At 45.4% G+C, this 22269-nt stretch overlaps 1 protein-coding gene across 1 annotated transcript in view; it reads right to left on the bottom strand.

Moving 5' to 3' along the window:
- LOC120840234 overlaps positions 1–21992 on the bottom strand; it is a 31554-nt gene extending 9562 nt beyond the window's left edge. The window contains exon 1 of the mRNA XM_040210644.1: positions 21726–21992. Within this exon, the coding sequence (XP_040066578.1) occupies positions 21726–21992 (267 nt within the window). The remainder of the gene's footprint in view (positions 1–21725) is intronic.
- Positions 21993–22269: the final 277 nt, after the last annotated feature.

The raw sequence follows: 22269 nt of genomic DNA, 5'->3' as shown, positions 1-22269 counted from the left end.
TCGTTGCGCACGCTACTTATTTGTCGAGAATTACATTCCAGCTCACAAGGATATACGAGTGCATTTGTGCACGAGACTCTAAACACTGACTCTTTCACCAAAGCACTGCCTCTTTCACGATACTTGCAACATGTATACCGCCGAAATTAAAATTTAACAGACAACATCTAGAAAACGTTCTGATACAGTTCCCCCACCGTACATTAGAACAGGCAATTTTAATGCCCCACATATGAGGCAGTGCTCGAACAAATTTTGTGGAAGGTGCCTTGCCGATATAGCGAATATTCATAAGATATTACTCCCGAATAAAGTTCCACATACCTCTATGGAACAAGCAGCAGCAAATGACTTGACTTAATGCTTGTGTCATCAAGTATGGCACCAGATGCTATGTTTTTCACGGAAGTAGAAGCACACTGGGAGTGGACATACACCTACTTATAAAATAAATCATGAATTTGCAAACAGAAAAAGAGGTCAACATTATCGAACGGGGAATTCGTCGGAATTTGAAAAGGCGATGAAAAAAGAATGCGAAAAAATATTGATTTACCCGATTTTGAACATCTGTTATACTGTTTTGGAAAATCATCCACACACAATTACAGACTTCCAGATAATCGAAGAGTAATTGATGCTGATTATGAAAACCTCTGTGCTATACGACGACTGGCGGAAAGGCGTAGAAGACGATCTAAACTAACAGAAGATGGTCGTGTGACGAGAAGGCTACAGAAAGATATGTCGTCATTTGCATAAAATTGGCCAACGTCTATACCAAGGATTGTGTACAGAAATTCATCTCCGAAATCTAGTGCTGGGCAATTTAATCGCGTAATTTGTTTAACCGGTAAATCGGTAAAATTTAACGAACGAAAATAAAGTACAAATAAACGACTTCACCAAGCAGACGTGAACGGGTATGCCTGTATGGCGGGCAAACTTTAGGTTAAATTTTAGCCTAAAGTCAACTGTAGGGGCGGGATTTGTAACTGGAGACAAACGCAGAAGGCTACACATGTCCTGGCTACTTCAACGCCATGCAAGTGGTCGATTAGCGCTGCAGAGGTTATTGTGAATAATCAAAGGAGGTCACTCTTGCCTGAGAATATCAACTGACCCCTTTGCCTCATGCAGCTGAAGTGAGAATCTGGGAATGTGGGTGTCTCTGGAACTGTTACGAACTAGACATTAAGGTTGATTCATGACAAAAATTATATATTTCACCGTGTAGGACATATTCACTAAAGACAAAAAGAAGAAAAGAAAGTAAACTTCTGAATTGCATTCTTAATTGACATGGGCGAAGATCTTAGGAACGGGCTGCTAAATTTTTTCAGTCAGTCTTGAACAGACGGAGAAGTGCTCGATGCTTGGAAACTGGCAAGGATTATGCCTTTACTAAAACCAGGAAAGTCGCCACTGCTCACTCTCATCGTACCGCCCTGAATCAGTTGCAAGCTGTGTGGGGAAATTTATGAAAAATACGATGAATAGGTGCTTAGAGTTGTATCTCGAGCAAAGAAATGCGTACAAAAAGATAATGCGTGGTTTTCGCAGAAGACAAAGCTTAAGCGTTTCTGTTATCGACCTTGTTACGTTCGTAAAAGAAGAACGAGCTCAACGCAAAATCACAATCGCTGCTTTCCTACACGTGAAGGCAGAATTCAATCGTGTCACACATTATGCTATCTTTGAAGCGCTACGGGAAATTGGCGTAGTAGGTCATTTCTACGCATGACTAAAGACATTACCTTTCAGAACGTCCATTTTTTTATGACAACAAAAAAGTGTAACAGTCAATCAGGGAGGTTTTTAAGACTAACACTATTTACTATAACACGAATTTGACTTGCCCAAGTGTTACAATCCAACGTCAGTGCATCGTTGTATACATATTATATTTGCATATGGTCACCTGACCCTACTCAGGCGAAAGCAAAGGCAAGAATACTAATTGCTTTGAAGAGGCTTCATAAATACATTTGCCATCGAGGCCTTGAAATTTGTGGTACCAAATCAGCTGCAATTCCTTATATACTCGACGTATTATAGATCGATATCCCCTACGCATTTGTGATCAAACAGTTCTCTATGTAACTAAACATATGTTCTTTGGTGTATACATAGGAGATTGGCATGGACGTCACATATCGCTTATTAAAAAATACAAAAAAAAAACAGCTCAGAAACTTCCCGGACCTTTTTTGCTCTATTAGTGGCACTACGTGGGGCGCGACAGTACCGACTCTGCTGCGGCTATATCGGGCTTTATTCATATGCGTGCTTCGGTGTAGTCTCTCTGTATTTCATGACACGCAGCAAACAATTATCAAGACGATTAAAAGTGTACAATCACTTGCTCTTCGTGCTTATCTTGGACTTCCGCCTTGTACATCAACAGTGGGTACACTAGCAGAGGCTCACGACACACCAGTAGAAGTCCTACTAATGTTAGAAACAGTAAGGTTTTATTTAAGAGATTACAAAACATGCCAATCACCCCCTTGCCGATATTGACCTTAAACGAGAACAACCAATCTACTCAGAAGATCTGTTCAATTAAGACTCGATTTGCCTAAGGATCTTGCGTCCTCCAAGATTTTGAACATGTCACTAGGCAGACTTCCTGTGACTCGTCACAGTTGAAATGAACGGAATCCGAAAAAAGCAAAGACGCCAATGTCTGTGATTGTGCAACTTACTTCACCTAACTTATTGTGCAATCACGTTTCAAAGAGTGATGTTAATACCAATGGATCAAGAACTTCCAATAGTTCAACAGGGTGTGTTGTTATTCCAAAACATCTTACAACGAAAACGTTTAATCGTAGCCACAAAACATCGACTACAGCATCTGAATTAGTCGCCATTCATGAAGCCCTCAAATTCATCTCGTCGAAGCCGGGGCGTTGCGAGATGTTTTGGAACAACAACACACCCTGTTAAACTATCGTAAACCATGGACAATATTTTGGGACTGTAAGCCGACAGTTCAAGTGATACGAACATTTTTTCGACATAGTCAAAACGAACAAATCGTCCTCGATGTTTTAATGACTTTCAAGACATGTTTGAAGAAGGGACACAGTCTCCAATTTCAATGGATATACTGTCGTATACCTGGAAACGAGGCACGTGATGCTGGTGCAGAATCAGCCCATTCGCTGAATCCAACTATCAAAGAACAATACTGCAAAGATCATATACGTTCGTTCATCAATCAACACGCCGTCCATAAAATAAGAAATCTATGGCATACTGCTTCATATCAGTATGCAATCACGTATGCCGTAAAAGCACATCTATCATTCTAACTTCCACGTGTGATACCAAGGCAGATAAAGGCTGTCATTATTAGGGTAAGACTTGGTGCAATATATACACAAAACTTCCTTCACCGCATTGACCAAGCCACAACGCCAGAGTATCCAAGTTGTAATCTAATAGAAAAAAAAATCAGCACATAATTTGCGATTGTGGTGTCTAAGATGTAGATAGATGGAAACTCAAAAGCACACTTGTTTAAGTCGATAGCTGGGCCTTCTCTGTGGTAAAGGTGCTTGGTGCCTGGGACGAGTCACATAAATGAGCAAAAGCCACAAAAGCTCTTGAATGTTCCATGAAGCCGGGGTCACACTGCTTATAGACACCATTGCTGTTTACAAACATGAACCGCTGCTTGCGTTAAAAGCGACTTCCGGTCGTTCTGTTTTTGCGAGCCTGTCGAGCTTGCTTATGTCACCAGTGCTAGAAAGCATAACTGCTACACGGACAACAAAGTTGGAGATTTAGCGAAGGCCTCCTGCTCTCAGATTTAACGTCGTGGAGGAGACAAGTTGGTTTACAAGAATATTATAAGAATTTGTACAGATCTCGCAGTTTTTGGTTCTTTTGGCGTTCGCCTGGAGAATTGGTGGTGGAAAGCGTCATCGACGTTTCAAGCAGAGGTGTTAATAAGTAACTCGAAAGAAAAAAAAGTGTTTCTTGAACAGCCTAATTAGGACAAGCATGTCACGAAACAAATCTTCCGCGAAAAAATAAAATTGTTTCAGCAATATTTACGCCACTGGACGTAATTTAGACAGAGCCACAACCTCTCCACATTTGAAACTTCCGCTCTTTCGACCCGCGCGAAGTACGCCCCGCCCCTCGCTCTTGGATTGACTTGGCTGCGGAGTTGAACGGCTGAACGACGTACGCAGCGTCTTGGCTCCCGGTGCGTCTTGTGTGCGTATTACAGCCTTTTGTAACATTTGCTCACTGCAACTAGTAACGTTGGTTCTTTGCGAACGGCGCGAAAACTGGACCCTGAATTGAAGCGTCAGCTTCTTGCCCGCTGCGAGCAACTGGGACTTCGGCCTTATGAAGATATGCCGCGGAGGACGGCTGCCAGCAACGAAGACGGCGCGCCGCCTCAGCCTCCCTAGCCTTCGGCGCGCTCGGTAGGAAAAGCGTCGGGACCGCCCCCGGGTCTCAGTCGCGGATGTTCGGTGCACCCGGTGCGAATCTCGAAGGCCCCCGGAGCGAAAGGACGAGAACATACCTGGACACGTTTTTCCTAAGCGAACGCCCGATTGCGTCCAACCAAATATCGTTCAGTTTGTCATCTTTCGGGGCGACATGGCTACTGGAAGACTCGCTATCGCGATCACTAATCTGGCAATCCTTTACAGAGCAACGGCGCCGTTTTACATGAGCTGACATCTTCAAAACGTCGGTATTTGCACGCGCGAAGAAAATAGGCACGCTGAGCAAGCAAAGAAAATGCGCCACGAAAAAAAAAAAAAAAAAAACACCGCTCAAGAAAAAAAAAAAAACCGAAAGTAACAAACCGCGCTATGAAAGTCAAAACCCCACGTCGCCTCCCATCACGAACACTTGTTACAGTTGTTAAAAACACACTACTTCACTTCAGGAAGTATCACTTAAGCACCTGGGATAACAGGAAACACTGATCACTTAGGCGAAACGACTAGTCGAGGTAGGCGGAACAGGCGGGAGCAGAGACAGCGGCGGCCATGCTTTTGTTTGTTGTGGTATGAATCCAAACGGAAGTGCCCGTCTTCTGAACCTTTTGTAAACCATAACTCTCATTACATGGGTTATTCTTTAAACGTAAAAAAAAAATATGCTGCTCAAAAGGAAATTGCAACATATCACAAAGGTTTTACAACCAAGGTCTAAGCTGCCAATCAATATCTTAGCCACTGAGAAGAGTTGCTATCGCACGTAACTCCGTGAAGTATAACAGCCACTCCGTGACGTATAATACCAAATTCTGGCGCGCGATTTAAAACGAACAAAATAGCCGCAAACTAAAATCAGTCTCGCGTAATAAATATTCCAATAAAACATTCTTTTTTTCGTCGAAAAATTGTTTTGTGACATGCCTGTCCCAGTTAAGATTATTTAAAAACTATTTATTTTTTCAGTTCCCCTTAAGGTGGACTTTGTTCATTTTTTTATGAACAGGAAGTTCTCTGGGACGTCAAAGACTGGAGCACCGCCTGGTGGCGTTTGCAAAGAAAAGGCAGTCTGCATACAACTTCGAATGCGAGTCACCGCGAGATCCGTGTTTCGAATGTCGCATGGCAATGAGTTCAAGGGGAAAACTTGGCACGGGGAATTTGAACCACGGATATTGCGGTGACTCGTGTCCGCAGACTGTCTTTTGTATGATGCAAGAGCAGTGTGATCTGGGCTTTAGAAAGCAGGCCTCTCCTGCTTATAGACGATGAACCTGGGTATTCGTGAACAGTGCCGTGTCTAGCCGTGTCTATTGGCGGTGAGAAGCTCGCTAGGGGTGCTTTTTTTCCTCACTCTAGGTAGTGCACGTGCACCCACGCGGTTATGTTTTAATTTTCGTAGTGCATAGAAGTTTGGCATTTCACGTGCCTGAACCAGCAGAGGAAGTTGTAGTATTCTTACCCAGGGATATGAAAACATTCCGCTAGGCGGCGCTACCTAAACTTCTTTCCGCAAATAGACCTTTTTCAAAAAAAAAGGCACCTGGCCGGATCCATTTTTAGTGTTCGTGCCTATACCGCATAATTTGCTCGCTTTCCGAAGCGACGAAAATGAGCGTGTTGGGCTGAGGAGATAACACGTTGGGCTGAGGAATTGTAATTCTTGGGGTGGTCTAGAGACTATTTCAGAAAGGGGCTTCTGGTCGGTGTCATTTTCAGAGCTCAAGCGTATGGCGCGTGTTTCGCTCGCTGTCCAAAGCTAGTGCCACTAAATAAGCTATGCTTCAGAGTAACGACACTCGGTCATATTGTGGCTAAACATCATGGTTGTCAGTTAGCTGAAATCACAGGTAACGCTTTTCCGTCCCCTACAAATGTTCAAACAGCTTGCGACAAAGCAAAGCAATCTTATATGAGCTTCCTAACACCAAATAAAATGCTGAGGAAGTCGCACTTTTGAATGACGACGATCGGCAGTTGCGTCTGCTCTGCAGATGCACCCAAATGGCGGCGCTCACAACAATGTCGAAGAGTGGAGTGCCGATACTCTAAGCGCAGCCCATTTAGTGGCTCTATCCGGAGCTATGACCATGCGCGTGCTGGTATGGGATGTTCCCACACTGGGGCTTGATTTTGTAAACATTGAAAGGGTAAATTCGTTACTTTTACGCATTTTATTTTCTTCGTCCTCTCCTCTTTCAACCTCTTCTTTAATCTCCCCATCCCCCTCTCCCGGCACAAAGTAGCCAACCGGGAAAATTTCCTTTATTAGCCTCTGTCTCCTCTTCTTGTGTTCTTACTTCCTTCCTGCCCTCGGTGCAGCGAATATTTACGTTTTCAACTCCAGTTTGTGGGCATTTAAGTTGTTTCTGTATATACACTGTATTTGTCCTTATTACCTGTATATAAGTTTTGTATATCGCCTGCGTATTCATCGTATTTTTACTAAAACCATTTGTATTTGTTCTTGGTAATTTTGTAATTTCACTGATTGTGTTACATTACTAATGCATCAGTTGTTCGTGAGCACAGAAGATAAATAAATAAAAATGAATATATATATATATATATACTTTTTTCATTATATTGTTATTATTATTACATTAAATGTCCGAGCACTCATACCAATAGGTTGTTCTTGTACACAATATTTAACATTGGTTGATTATTATTAGTTGTATTATTATTGCCTCAAAACATTTCACAACTGAGTGTCTTCATTTTCAAGCAGCGTTTTCCAGTTTCTACGTCCAAATGAGTTTCCCTCGCCCCTCTCCTGATCATTGTAACTCGAGGCATGCGAAGCGACTTCGACGATCATCAAAGAGCCTCGCACGAATGAAGGCAGCGGCGCTCACAATGGCGGCCGAGGCCTCCGCAGGACGTTCTTTACAATTACGCCGTGAAGGAAACAGGCAGAAGGCAAAAACCTTTGAAGTGGGAATTCAATAAAATTTTTCTGGGCAGGGCTGAATAGGGCGAGCTTTTTCATTACTTGGTCATTTCTGCCAGCCATTTTCAAAGAGCGCCGTGGCCATTCTTTTCATTCCTCATATATACGAAGGCCTCTGGAAACATAGAGGGACTTTGTCTGCCTGAAGCGTTACGGGGGCCGTAGAGCTCTATTTCGAGCGCTGCGTTTTCCGGTGCACATGTCGCCATCTTTCGCAAGCCGCACAGCAGTAATAACAGTAGTTTTCACACACAAAAAAAAGTTGTATATAAGCCGCAGCGCTGTCTCACTTTTAGGGGGGGGGGGGGCGGATGCCGCAGCCGCTGTTGTCCGAATACGTCTTGCACCGCCTTCGGACCCCTGGAAGACGTAACTTGCAGGAGCCCTATAATTCATTATTTATACCTTTTTGAACTACAGCTGGTACTCCATTCGTCCAAACAGACGGCTCCTGGGCCAGACGGCATTGATTACAAAATGCTTCAGCACCTCCATCCATGAACTCTTGAGCTTGTATTATATTTGTTCAACCGCATTTGGCTTGAAGGTTGCTTCCCCTCATCTTGGAAGGTGGCTGTCATAATTCCCCTGCTGAAGACAGGAAAGGATCCTACCTGTGCATCTAGCTTTAGGCCGGTAGCTCTCACGAGTTGTTTTTCAAAGACACTAGAAAGGATGATAAATAAAAGGCTTATATTTTATTTAGAAAGAAACAAGCTACTCAACCGTTACCAGTGTGGATTTCGCTCAGCTCGATCGACGTTTGACCATCTGGTCCGCTTTGAAACTGCTGTGCAAGAGGCCTATGTAAATAGACAGCATTGTTTCTCTGTCTTCTTTGACTTGGAAAAGGCATTTGATACAACTTGGCGCTACGGCATATTGCAGGATTTGTTCAACATTGGTCTTCGGGGCAGAATGCTAGGTGCCATCCATAGTTACCTCCGGGATCGCACTTTTCGTGTGAAGCTTGGGGCAACTCTTTCTAAAGAATTCTCGCAAGAAAATGGAGTCCCACAAGGCGGTGTGCTTAGCGTCACACTTTTTATCGTAAAAATGAATTCAATTTCTCGTATTATACCGCCATTTGTTCAGTACTCGCTCTATGTTGATGATGTACAAATTTCAGTCTCATCTTGTAATCCGTCCATCTGTGAACGTCGACTTCAACTTGCAATCAACAATTTGGTCAAATGGGCGGATGTAAATGGTTTTAGGTTTTCTCCTGAGAAAACTGTTTGTGTGTGCTGCTCTCGTCGCCGCGGAATTTTACTTGAGCCTTCTTTGACTATGTATGAAGTCCCTATTGCAGTAAAGAACGAACACAAGTTTTTGGGTCTTATATTTGACTCAAAAATGACATTCATTCCACACGTTAAGAGCCTCAAAATGAAATGTGTAAAATCACTTAATATACTAAAGGTCTTGTCGCACGTATCCTGGGGGGCTGATCGGTGTTGTTTATTGCGCATCTACCGCTCAGTCGTACGGTACCGACTTGATTATGGCTGTATTGTGTACGGCTCCGCACGGGCATCGGTTCTCAAGATGCTGGACCCCATTCATCACCAGGGGCTCCGACTTTCCACTGGTGCTTTCCGCACATCTCCAATACTCAGCCTATATGTAGAGGCAAATGAGCTATCACTGGAGAAAAGGAGGTTTGAATTAGGTTTCATGTACTCTCTGCAAATTAGGTCTGTTCCTGGTCACCCGACCCTGGACTGCATAGAACAAGTACACTATGAGCAGACTTTCATAAACAAGCCTTCCTTTGTTCCACCTCTCGCCATGAGACTTCGTTCTTCTGCTGAGTCCGTAGGGCTGGATGTGCTACACTCAGTTGTGCAGCGCTTGAACTCAGTAGCTTCTTGGGACCTCATGCCCCTCCACTGTGAGTTGAAATTAACAAAATACAACAAGAAAGAGACCCCTAATGAAGTTCTGAGACAAGAATGTTTCGAACTCCAGGACCAGTACCGAGACTTCACAAGTTTCTACACTGACGGGAGCAAAACTGATTCCTATGTAGGCTGCTCAGTGGTAGGGCCTTCCGTGAAGTGTGTCCAGAGAATTAACAATAATGCCTGTATTCTTTCCGCAGAGCTTTACGGCTTACTCCTTGCCATAGACCACACTCCTAAAAAGAAGATCCGTAAGTCAATTGTTTACACTGACTCACTTAGTGCTTTACGAGCTCTGGACATAATGGGGGATGTTCAAAATCCACTTGTTCTAGAAATAAGAAACCGGTTACATTTAGCATCAAAAAGGAAGAAAGAAAAAACATTGTGCTGGGTACCTTCCCATGTAGGAATTCCCGGGAATGAGGATGCTGACCGTGCAGCGAGCACTGCTAAGGATCGACAAGTGGATCTGCACAAGACACCCTACAAAAATTATAGACATGCCCTGAAAAAATCTACAAAGTGCAAGTGGCAAGAGGACTGGAACCAAGAAATGAACAATAAGTTGCATGCCGTAAAACCTTTAATTCAAGAATGGGAGAGTGCACGTCATCGTGAGCGATTTTATGAGGTGATATTATGTCGACTCCGAATCGGTCATACACGTCTTACCCATGGGCACCTTTTGCGAGGGGAGGATGCTCCAGAGTGTGAACACTGTCACATACCATTAAGCAATCTGCACAATTTACTTGTATGCCCTTTGTATGACCAAGAACGCCACAGACACTTTGCTAAGGTTTACCAAGAGCGTACACCATTACATCTCGCCATTGTACTCAGTGAGGAGCCATTGATTTTACACAAGTGTGTTTTCAACTTTCTTAAGGATGTAAGACTCCTGGACCAGATATAATTTTAATAGTTTGTCGTACTCATTGCCACATCTTATGCGCTTGTACTTTCATGATCATTGTTTTATTAAATTACGAGCTACTATAGCTCTTTCTTCTCTTTAACCTTGATTTCAGCAATAGTCCTAGTTTTTGGCGCATTATAGCCTTGGTCGCTGCTGCGCCATTAAACCTGAATCAATCAATCAATCAACCCCTGGAAGACACGCTGCCGAGATAGTGGTGACATGGTTGAAACGACAACGTCACTCTTCCAAGCTTCATAGCGGGCAGGGCTTGCGATGCTCTTTTTGAGCACAATTTTTAAAACTGGCAGTTAAAATACGAAACTTTGATCTATCAATATCTAAAAAAAAACAATTAGCTTTCGACTAATTTTTTTACATTTGTCTGGCATTTAATAGTAATTACAGCCAATACTGCAATTTCAACAGAGCTTCTAAAACCAATAAATGAAATGTTAATGAACAAATTATGAGTTAATTTGTTAAATTACCGTGATGATTATCCACTCATCTATCGTCGGCCGAGCTTGATAAATACATTTTGAAGACAGAATTCGTCCAACCTTTAACCGCTGTTTTTTTTTTATATAAGATGATTTCATTAAAATTTATACACTTTTTGTAGCATAAAAATTGACGAAAACTTACGCTGACCGTGAGGTGAAACACTGCGACAGCTGAGGCGTGAGGTCGGAGCCGCTAAGAGGTCTTTTCGGAGCAGATGGATCGAGTGAACGGTAAAGGTGCGAGCGCGCACCAGAGTCCGCATAGGCATTTCGTATTATACCGAGTAACACACCGGACGGAAATTCCATAACGTTTTGGAAGCAATGAGGGTGTACTAACTAGACAGCATTTCGTGACTTTGTTAAACAATCTTATTGTACACAAACTAGGACTCCCTCGTGGCAATTGTAGAACACTTCGAAAAACGCGCGGCCAAGTTTGAAAGGCAAGGAACGATGGGAAGCTGCATGTGTATGCTTGAACCGTTCCCTATCGTTGGTGTGGCTGCCTGAACGTTTCATTCAATGTCACTGGACATGAACAAAAACCGCATTGTGGTCACTGAAGAACACTCCTAAAATCGCGAAATCAAGTTTGAAACCTTCAGCCTCATCTAATTTCTCGCCCTTGGTTTCGCCGGCTTAACACCCACTTAGCTTTATTTGTTTTATCGCCTGAGAACTATTCCGGTATAATGAGCGATAATGCCTTGCTTTTAGTTTTCCCATTATCAGCAGTTCATGCTTATGATTCTACGTGTCGTCGTGGTGTCATGTGACGACGTATTGTAACGTGACGTCAGAATGTCACCTGACGTCATGACATCACGTGACTCACGGTGTCACCTGATGTCATTAAGTCGCGTGGCGTCACTGTGCAACGTGACTTGACAAGACAATGTCACGGCATTTGGTCAGCTGACGTCAGTAACAGGTCACGTGACGCGCGGTGTGACGTTGGAGTCGTGTCGAGCTGTGCGACGTCACGGAGTGACATCATGATAAAATATTTCGGCGGATTTCCGAAATGAATCGCATCAATATGGAGCGCGGTCGATGGCGCGAAACCCGTCAAGTGTCTTACTATCTGCTATCGCAGTAAAACCTAAGTCGCACCGTTACTAAGATGCAGCACCTATGGAAACTTGAAAAAAAACAAACCGCGACCTATTTACAGGAGAACAGGGTATGCCACCATGCCTTTTGGTTCGGATCATAAAAAAGCGGTGTATTTAATGTAGCAGCCATTTTCACTAAATAAACCATGTTTAGAGTACATCCATCTTCGGTTCTCCGGCTGTCTTATCGGCGCCCCTATTTCGTTGCCTAGTGTAAAGCAGGCTCAATAGACCTTTTGCAAAATCCCCCAAGCGCCCTGGCCCGCGCGCGAGGAATTGTGGGAGAAACTGTCCCTCGCCTGGCCGCTCTGCTTTGAGATCGCATCACGGTCATATAAAAAACAAAACACTTTGTAGCATATGTCAGGTTGGTGAACTATGTAAAGCACGACTTGCGCTCTGTGCAGTTCAAAAAATGCAATTAAGATAAGCGCTCGCCTGCACCGCAATCCGGCAGGCGAAAATAGTTTGCAAAAAGTTGCTATTAAACCGCTTAGTTTTGTTCACTCGCTAAAATAGGAAAATTGCTTCTTTTTACTGCGGAGAGGATTAATGGTCGACATAGCCTGAAATATTTTGACAGCGCCCCAAATTAAAGCCTACATGTGAAAATGCTCGTTCAGATTGATTTGAAGAACCAAAAAAACAACTAACGTTTCTGTGGAGCGGTGAACCTCAATTTTGATTATCTCTTTCTAATGTTCCTTTTTATCAGTTTAAACCAACTTGGGCTTGAAAAAATAATACGTTCTAGAGAATATTAAGGGGACATGATGTCAACTGAATTAATCTCAGTTGAAAATCTATTAGTTAAATTTTTCTTTCTCGTTTATAAAAGCAGATTAGAATTTAGAAATAATCAACATCACACAAATATTATGAGACGTGGATCAGACAGAACGTGATTAAATAAAAAAAAGATATATCCTAATAATAAAGACGTTTATAATTCTCTCTAATGCGAAATTAAATCGCAGCTTTTGAGGAGGAGGAGGGGAGGGTACGCAAGGGAGGGTATGCTTCTCCTGCGTGTCCTCCCCCCTCCCCCCTATTTAGCGAGAAACACCCTCCGCTTTTAAGCTTTTAAGACTTTAGTAACTAACCTGTGAACATTTTGTTGTGCATCATTATCAAGGCGTCAAGCTGTTCATTAGCACAGAAAATAAACAAATGAAATGAAATTAAATTAAATCAAATAATGGCAGCCACGAGCCAGAGTTCGATGTTTGGTACAGCCCGCCAGTAAAGCCCCAAAGATGGTGAACGGCAACCTCCCGGTTTGTCGTCTGCTAGCAGAGTCGGGCGCGTCTGAACTTCTGGATCTGTGAAGAAGGAGGGGCGTCTGAACTTTTTGTTCAGCTCCCGGATATGTGGAAAAGGCGCTGCGGTCTAACAAAATGGCGCTGCCCTGAGAGCGCTATATGGAATGGTCTTTTGACGGCGAGAAATTTATTTAAAATTCAGCGCGCGAAGTCCATGACGTCACGGGTCATTCCGCAATGACCATCTCGGTCGTGAAGGCGAAGCCGATGCACTGCTCCTCCACGCGCCGGAAATGCCGAGACAGAAAACAAGTGGAAAGGAGGTGACAGCCGACCAACGAGGTAGAGGGGCTTAGAGCGATAAACCGGGGTTCCGGTGTGCACAAACCGGGGTTCCATTGTACGCAAATTTGACCACTCGTCACATGACCAAACCAAAAACGTGACGTCACAGGAAAGATGGCAGCGCCCATGCAGCGGCTGGCCCCAGCTGGGCCGGAGCATTGGCCGGAGCTTGTCAGATGCTTTGTTCGTTGTCGTTTGTGTCGGCGAGTTGATTTTAGACGCGGAAGCCGTCATATATATGTTGTATGAGGCCGGTCGAAAGCGACTTCGGAGTTCAGCGTGATGTCTGACGTAGGTATAACGTGAAATACGGAGGAACGGTGAGCATTTCGCTAGTGACCTACGGGGATATTGCCATGAAGGAGACAATCGGCCCTACGTTGCTCGGACCTCGGATTGACTCGGAAACCGCCAGGATAAATTTTAACGCGACGTTTTTGTGCTCTCGTTGACCATCGGAACCTTCGAGATCTGCAATAAAGCGTGTGCAATATATTTGGATACACAGTTTAGCGACGAAAATTGCGTGAGTCGTGCTTGGCAGTGTGCAATCGTGGTGCCGCTTCGTTCAAATGTCCGAAGGCTCACTTTGGTTGTGCGGTGCACCGGAGAGCTGCCTTGCCGCTTGTAGTTCCCGTGCCGTGCTAAATGATACTGTGCTGCTTCCCAAATTGTTCCGGCGTAGACGTGCACCTTCACGGAGCACAGGTGCGCGGATCGCCTAAGAGCTGCCTTCAGGCTGGTAGTTCCTGTGCCGTGCTTTAGGTGATGCTGTGCTGCCTACTAAATTGTTCTGGCGTAGACGTGCACCTTCACGGAGCACAGGTGTTGCAGTTGGTATTGATTCCGCTAGTCTGTCGCACGTTTCATCGACAACAAAGTTTCATCAACACTCGTTACGCGAATTGCAAGCTGTATGGACATTTCATCGCGCGTGTTACCTGCCCAGTCCACCCATTCACGCCGATTTGCGACGGCAGTCTGCAGCGGCTCATTACCAGAAAAGTGGTCTCACATCGATTTCAATTCACCTCGTCCACGGCAGTCGCCAGACCCCGAAGGAGAGGATTTATTCGGACAGAATGCCACTAAAGCAGTGCAGCTTCTTTGGTGGTTAGGGTAGACTCTTTTCTGTCTGTTTTGTTATACTATCACGGATGCTTGCTCCAGTCCTATTTCCTATCAATATTTACTATTCTGGCAAGTTCCAGGCCATGCTCAGCTGTCATTGTATGTTCTGGTGGAGGTGCTGCGCACTTTACCCAATAGCCCTTCACTCTGTGTGTACCCTGGCGGCTCCTCAGCCGAGTTGCCCGATAACAAGACACGGGTGGCACATTATACCGAGTCTTAAACCCCCGGCGAGCTGTGAACCTATACCCGTTTTCACCTTAAGAAAAACGTGGGTGTGTCCCTCTCGTCGCATGCTTATTGGTCGCATGCCGTCGCACATATTATTCCGTTCTGCGAAGTAGTTCTGATAAAAGTTTGCTCTCTGAAATGCTAGCGTTATTTAAGCTTAAATAAATTTGTTATTCTCAGTAGGAGAAATAATACACCTCCTTAGTATACGCGTGTATTCACATAATTCAACGCCTCACAAGATCTGAGGATCGATGTTCGTAGCCAGCCGGCCAGCCGCTGTTGCTCGCCTTCCAGAATGGCGACTCCAACAGCTCTGGCTGATCGGTCTGTGATGTCAGCACTTCTTCCTGAAGACTTTTCCCCTCGGGTGTACTACAAACGTCACGCAAGTGGAAATGTCCTGTCGAGCCAAACAAGGCAGTGTGTTTTGAACGTTTATTCTTGGATGCGGCGGCAGTAACAAGAAACAAATGTTGTGGAAGTCATCAACCTGACTGCCGCCGCAACGGAGATCAGTGTTAGTTCGGTCTACGAGATCAAGCGTGGCTTTAAACGTGCCAACGGAGCTGTGAAATCTCCTTCAAAGAAGCGCCCGAAATTCGCCGAGAAAAGGAAGATTTCAAATCACGACGCGTGCACTCTGACGGCCGTGAGAAGCTCCCTGCACAATTTCTTCCGTCCTGGGGAGATCCCAACGTTGAAACAAATCGCCGCTCGCCTCCAAGAAGACGACGTGCTGCCGTCCTGTTCCGGGTCTACCCTGTATCGCCTGCTGAAGGACATGGGTTTCGAGAAACAGAAACGGAATCGCAACTCCTTCCTGGTTGAGAGAGAGGGCATCGTCGAGTGGAGGCGGCGGTATTTGAGGACAATCAGAAAGCACAGAGCCCAGAACCGCAAGATCTACTTCCAGGACGAGACCTGGGTGAACGCCGGCCTAACGGTTGACAAGGTGTGGACTGACAGCACCATAAAGTCAGCAAGGCAAGCCTTCATGTCTGGATTGACGACCGCAAAACACAAGGAAACCGATTGCCCACTCCATACATACACATGAGCGTCAACGCAATAACGTAAACAAAGGTATATTAGGACAGAATAAACTATGCAAACATAGGTTCGTGACTGGTAGCAGGTCTGATCAATCCCAGTTCATCAAGTTTGCGGCGATGTCGATGATGTCAGCTGATCTTTTGCTTTAGCGCTCCATAGTTGTCGTGAAAACTGTAAATGCGCTAAAACTGGCACAGACTGATTTTTTTTCTCATAGTGTTTTTAGAAAGCCGACGGTATAAACAATGTTAGATATACAAAGATATGTTTATTGAAGACAGTTTCAAAAAGCGATGCAAAATTGTGCAGAGCATAATCATGTTTATCAGAAACAAACGCTATTTAACGAGGTATGTTCTAGCTTTTTGCCACTAGAGGATGCTGCAGTGCTAAATTCGGTTTGGTTTCGGTCTCTAATTGTGGATCCCACCACCTATGTTCTGGTGGAAACCCAGAACACTCCGCCAGCAGCCGGACTTGTTTTACTTCGGTTCTTAGGTGAAAACGAGTATAGTCCTCTCCTGAGCTCGGCAGAAAAAACCGCAAGACGAGCGAGTACCACAAGGACGAAATTCGGAAATACACCACGAAGAACTTGAAATCCAAGCCAGTCGCTGCTACCAGCAAGAACCAGCGGAATTAGGTCTTTTGCCAGAAAAAAACGAAGCTGACTAAGCCAACAATGACAAACCTGTAGCAGCAAACCACGTCCGCTCCCACCATCGTTTGCATGACCGTCGCACCTCGCACTCTGATGCCCTTTCACGCAAGGTGCATATGACGTCGAGGGCTGGATTGAACAATATGACCGTGTCGCCCGCCACAGTGGGTAGATGGACAACCAGCTCCTGCAGAACCTATACTTCTCGTGGAAGAAACTGCGAGGCACAGGTTTGAGAACCACGAATCCTCCTTAACATCGTGGGAAGTTTGCAAGATTGAGCTGAAGTGCATGTTCATCAGCCAACACTGACGAGAGAGAGCCGAATTCCTGATTTGTCCAGGACACGGCCCCAACAAGAGCGTCGCTGCCTTCGTGAAGGATGTTTTGCGCCTGATCGAGCACCCACGCCAACCCTGATGCCAGAGAAGACAAGAAGCTAAGAATCCTACGTTCCTCGTGTGAGGGACAACACCTTCAGCAGCCTTGTTCGCAACCCCACGACAAAAGTCGGAGGGTTCATATCAATGAAGCTTCCAACATTGAATGTACACTGCAGGCCCGAGCATGTCACTATCAACAACTCCCCAGCGTCGCGACACTCGAGTCGTCCAGCTGCAACTTTGACGCCAACCCCCAGGCATCCGTGACATCATTCACCACGGTGTCCGGGAGGAGATAAGGAAGCTAGTTCCTGCCATCACTGGCCCGGCTTTTATTTTGATCGCCGAGATTGTTTCAGAAGAAGTTCGACAGGCATTTCAACTGGAGACTTCTTCGAGCGAAGCGGCATCTGACGAAACGAGGGCGACTTATGCCACAAAGTCACAACGACCACCACCGGCTACCTGTTACTATTCAATGCCAATTAAACGAGACACCCCAACGCCGAAGCATTCCCGACATCGGGAAGAACCAGTGTAGGTTCGCGCTGAACAAAGCACACCGAGGAAAAGGAGGTACTGCGAATGGCCGACCGAAAACCACTCTGCTGCCACTGCATGAGGCCGACCATGTCTACTGGAGGTGCCCGTACCAATGAATTGGCCTGCAAGGGTTCTTGCAGAACGACCCTCGACCACGTCTCGACGAGCGTCCGAAAAAGATTGAGGATTATCTTCGGCGGTCTTTGTCCCTGGTGCCGACATTACCCCGACGCTCGCGATCTACTTCATCTGGACGGGAAGTAAGTACGACAAAGCAGGTGAGCGGCGATGCAAGGAGAGTTGATCTGGTGTTGGTTGTCGTCCAAGGACAATAACTAATAATTTGCTGACACTAATTATCTGTGTCCACACCACGAAGCACAAAATTTCGAACTTTGAGAGAGAATGCCGCTCAGTTACCTTAAGAAATAGAATGGTTGATTTCTCTCAAAAGTGGACTGCAAGCATCACGAGACTTCACTTTGCCACACAAGACTTGCACAAGTTGCAGTAGTCGTGGGATGCAGAATAAATCTCCATTACGAAATGGAAGCAAAATGGCTTGGATAGCAAACAAACACTGTTAACAGCTATCAAGTAAACGGTACAGCAAAAGGCACAGCCACATAACCACATGACCGAGCTTGCTGCATTGAAGCAGAAAACTACCAGGAAAATTTTGCGGATTAGAAGCCAGCCCTGCAGCTTCAGTGCATCAGAAGTTAGTGGGCGCACATGACGTATGATTACAAGACGCCATCAGTCGGTCAAACTGAACACTAGTCGACCAAACTGAACATAGACGTGCCAGGATCGTCATCCCACAACAAGGTCCACAGGTATTACGATTGAACGCCTGACGTGAGACTGTCGCAGAAAGAACTCGTTCTGGAACCATTAACTAAGAATCAATAATTATGTAATCCAGTGGAAATTAACATATTTGATACACTAACCAGATAAACCTATTTCCGCTTGCCTTTACGCCTTGAGAGTTCATACACCAAGAATTGTGTTCACCACATGCGCAGGTCCTTTTGAGGACACTCGCATCTCTGACCCTTCAATATTAATTAATGGGACATACCAGACTGGCAGACTTGTTGCATTGGGCTGCACTCATTCCACTTCTCCGGAACACACCTCTGAGCATATATTTAATCGTATCTGTTGATGCATTGTTATATAGCAGGATACTTCCTATACGTATGACACAATAGACCCTTTGCAGAACCCCATCAAGCAACACAACTGTTACCATTTTTTTTTTCGGCATAAAGCACACAAATGGGTCCCAGTTCACGTCGAATGCTAATGCAGCATTCGAGTCCAATAGGCGCTGAGCAGAGTTCACAGTGAGTGCGGACATAACATTCTTGTTAAACAAATGACCAAAGTATGAAAGCCTGGGGTAATTTGAGTAGTAGCTACTGTAATTCTTTCCATCACAATTTGGCAAACAGCAAAGACTACAGTCTCGGTGAGCCAATATGCACGTTGGAGAGCCAAGATGCACGTTGGAGCACTCTGAATGACAACATGTCATTCAGAGTGCTCTTCTGCACAGATTTGTCACACACCTTCGCTCTCTCTATCTGATTGGCTCGAGGGGGCTGTGGCGGTTGCCCTTTTCCAGGTTACAATGATACGAAGTATAGGCAACCCACACTTTTCAAAAAAGGCTATTGAAGAGACCGAAATGAATGGTCAACATTTTTCAACAAGACTGCTCTTCAGGCAAAGGATGAACACAAATGTGAATCATCTTATCCAGGTAATTAGAACAAGTAAATAATTGACCGACTAATACAATGCACTTTTGATGAAAAAAGGTATTGCTGCAATATATCCTACCAAAGGGGAAAAAGTGCACTTAGTCTATTCATACACCAAAACAGTTGTTCTTATTGCAAGTCGAATAGCTTTGAAGCAGGTGCCTGCAACAATTTATTCATCCCCACACTCAATAAAACGTCATCCTCGTAGCTGAAAATAACTGTGCACTTCGCATTCACCAAAAAAGGAAGAAAAGCGATCGAATGTAGAATCGTCGATTAGCACAAAGGGTTAAAGATCATAAGAGCTTCCTCGCTAAACGTTGCTATGGTTATTCGGTGACGCAGGCCTGAAACAACTTCTCCTAGGCCCTAACGCGACGTATACCTTTCGCGTCGATTCTCAGACATTCCAACGTTCAAACAAAGCCAAGAGAATGCGAAAATTTTATGCGAAAACCACTCAAAGTTCTATCGATCCTCGAACAGATCCCGAATCCGAGCACCGGTATGGCGATACGGCTGATGCTGTCGTCAGAAAGCCGCTTCGCATCAAGGCTGCCCCGCACCTAAAAAACCCGAATCCGCCAGCTCTGGGCGCTGCCATCTTACCTGCGACGTCACGGCTCTTGTAAGGTCACGTGACGAGTGGTCACATTTGCGTAAAACATGGCGGCAACCGGGGGGGGGGGGGGGGGTGCCACTTCCGAACTTCCGGTTTATCACTCTAAGCCCCTCTACCTCGTTGCAGCCGACTAAACCACGTCTCGCGCCGTACATATTCCTCTAAAATGTTTTTTTTTGTTCAAATTTATTTTTTGACACGCTTGTCCCAACCGGACTGTTAAGAAAAAACATTTTTCTTTCTTTTCAGGTGCTCTTTTAGTGTGATCAGAGTAAATATATTTGCATCGTTTATCACTCGGGCGATAAATGCTGAGTCACTGAGCTGTGGACACATGCGCAGCGTCTGATATAGAGCACAACAGAGCTACAGCACATGCTCACAAGGCGTTCCGCAGCCCAGCAGACAAAGATGGCAGTGCGCAGAAGGCAATTTTTGCAAAGGTTTAAAGGTGCCCGTAGATACAGTGACCAGTGTGGATGTTCAATGAACAAGCTGTCGCATAAATCGAGAGTGTTTTTGATTTACAAGAAGGGCGTACGTGCATGTGGACTGTGATATGTGAGGTGGCCGAGAAATTGGCTTCTAGACATATCTTAAGAAACGTAGGGCATGGCTTTTGATGTTCATACATCTTGCTTAGTGGTTCACTCTTCGGCGTCTTTACCGGCTAACGTCGTAATACAAATGACTATACTTCATTACACTTTAAGCCCAGATGCAGCCGACGCTACGACTTGACGGGACCAATCAAACCGCATGAAAAGCGCAACTTACTGAGCCTTTCTTTACATGATATGGTTCAGCTGTGATAGAACACGAACTGAACTTGACGAACACCATGACTTTGCACTTTTGAAGTTGTATGATAGGTTCTGTCGGTTCGTGGTGTCAGCTGCGTCTTGATTTCGGATGAAACAAAGTATTTGTGCAAGGAGGTAGCACGCGAGGGTGAGAGCCATGTATGGAGAGAGTTCGGTCAACGGGAGGCGCGGGCAGAGCCAGGGCGTGCACCAGACCCAGAAAGAGGGCTTGACATGCTCTCTTGGCCAACCTGAAGCTAAAAAGAATCCCCTAGCGGTGGCAGCGATAAACAGTTTTAATCGTTTTAATAAGCGCGTAACAGTTAAATGTTGTAACCTTTCATGGCTGAAATTAAGGTGCACGTGATATTTTAATGATGATCGTGCAGAAAGATGTAAGAAAAAAAATGTGCCGCTCAACTCTGTTTTGCTCACAGTGAGTGTGACAGCTCGGACGGCAGATTCCCGGTCCTCGGCACCTGGCTTACGGATTATGTCGATCGTTCCGCTAGTTGAGCTCTTCCACCATTATTCTGGATGACCGTAATTTAAACATAACGTGCACCATATTTTCAATAGCCGAGAGTTACTTCAACACACTCAATTAAGTTTGTTTCTTGCAACCACCACCAGCGTATTATTTCTCGCTTCTGGTTGGCCACATTCGACTTTTTGAAGACGCCCTGGAACACGCCCAGACACTTTCGGCCAATTGCACCACCTGATCTGTCTGCCATACTTCCCGACGAATGGCCATACTCTCTACATATAAGGCTGTGGCGAGGGTGACAAAAACAACGGTGGTTTTGGTCATTGTTGGGAAGTGTCCCTCCAGAAGTCTGGCTTCAGGTATAGTGGCGTCATGTCGCCTCCAGCAGCTTCCTCCCTCCATGTATAGATGGATAGGTCTCGCCCCGCTTTGCCTTTCTACGGCTGTTAATGACTAAAGATAAAAACCTTTACGGGTGTCTTTTCAATAATGAAAGCTTACCCGGGTTTCTTGTGTAGCGTTTTCAAGCCAAGTGTTATACGCACCTCTTGCCACGAAGTCGAGTCAATGGCGGAGGTCTCTGTTGCGTTGGCGCCCACGTCGGTGACAAGAGCCATCGGCTGGAGTTCAGGGGCGTCTTGGAACTGTTCCGGCGGTTCGAGGGGCAGCAGAAGGGACGTCCGTATGGCAGGCGTGAAGGGCGGGTTGGCCGACGTCGCCAGGGAAGCCGGCGACAGCCCCGGCGGCAGCATCGGCGGAAAGGGAACGGCGAAGGAACTGCCCACGGCACACGCCAGCGCCAGCAGGAACATGTCTGCCCGTAGGAGAAGGAACCAAACTCGATGTCACTATAATTCTACCAGGAATAGACGGGAGGGCCAAACAATTTGTCCCAAGTTTAGGCTAAGATGGCAGGTTTCTCTAAACGTGCCACTGACTTTTTTTCTATCTCGTGCGATAAAACTATGCGACGAGAAACTGAGAGAGAGGAGGAAACGAGAGCGCGCGGGGGCGTCAGAACGCCGAGGTCTGGTTGGACTGACTGACAGCCAAAGTAGGCTGCATTTGTCTCCACTCACTGTTCGAAGG

The sequence above is a fragment of the Ixodes scapularis genome, unplaced genomic scaffold (genome assembly GCF_016920785.2).
Source record: "Ixodes scapularis isolate PalLabHiFi unplaced genomic scaffold, ASM1692078v2 PGA_scaffold0__279_contigs__length_252992795, whole genome shotgun sequence".
NCBI classification, from domain to species: domain Eukaryota; kingdom Metazoa; phylum Arthropoda; class Arachnida; order Ixodida; family Ixodidae; genus Ixodes; species Ixodes scapularis.
This window is presented reverse-complemented; position numbering and strand designations above follow the sequence as displayed.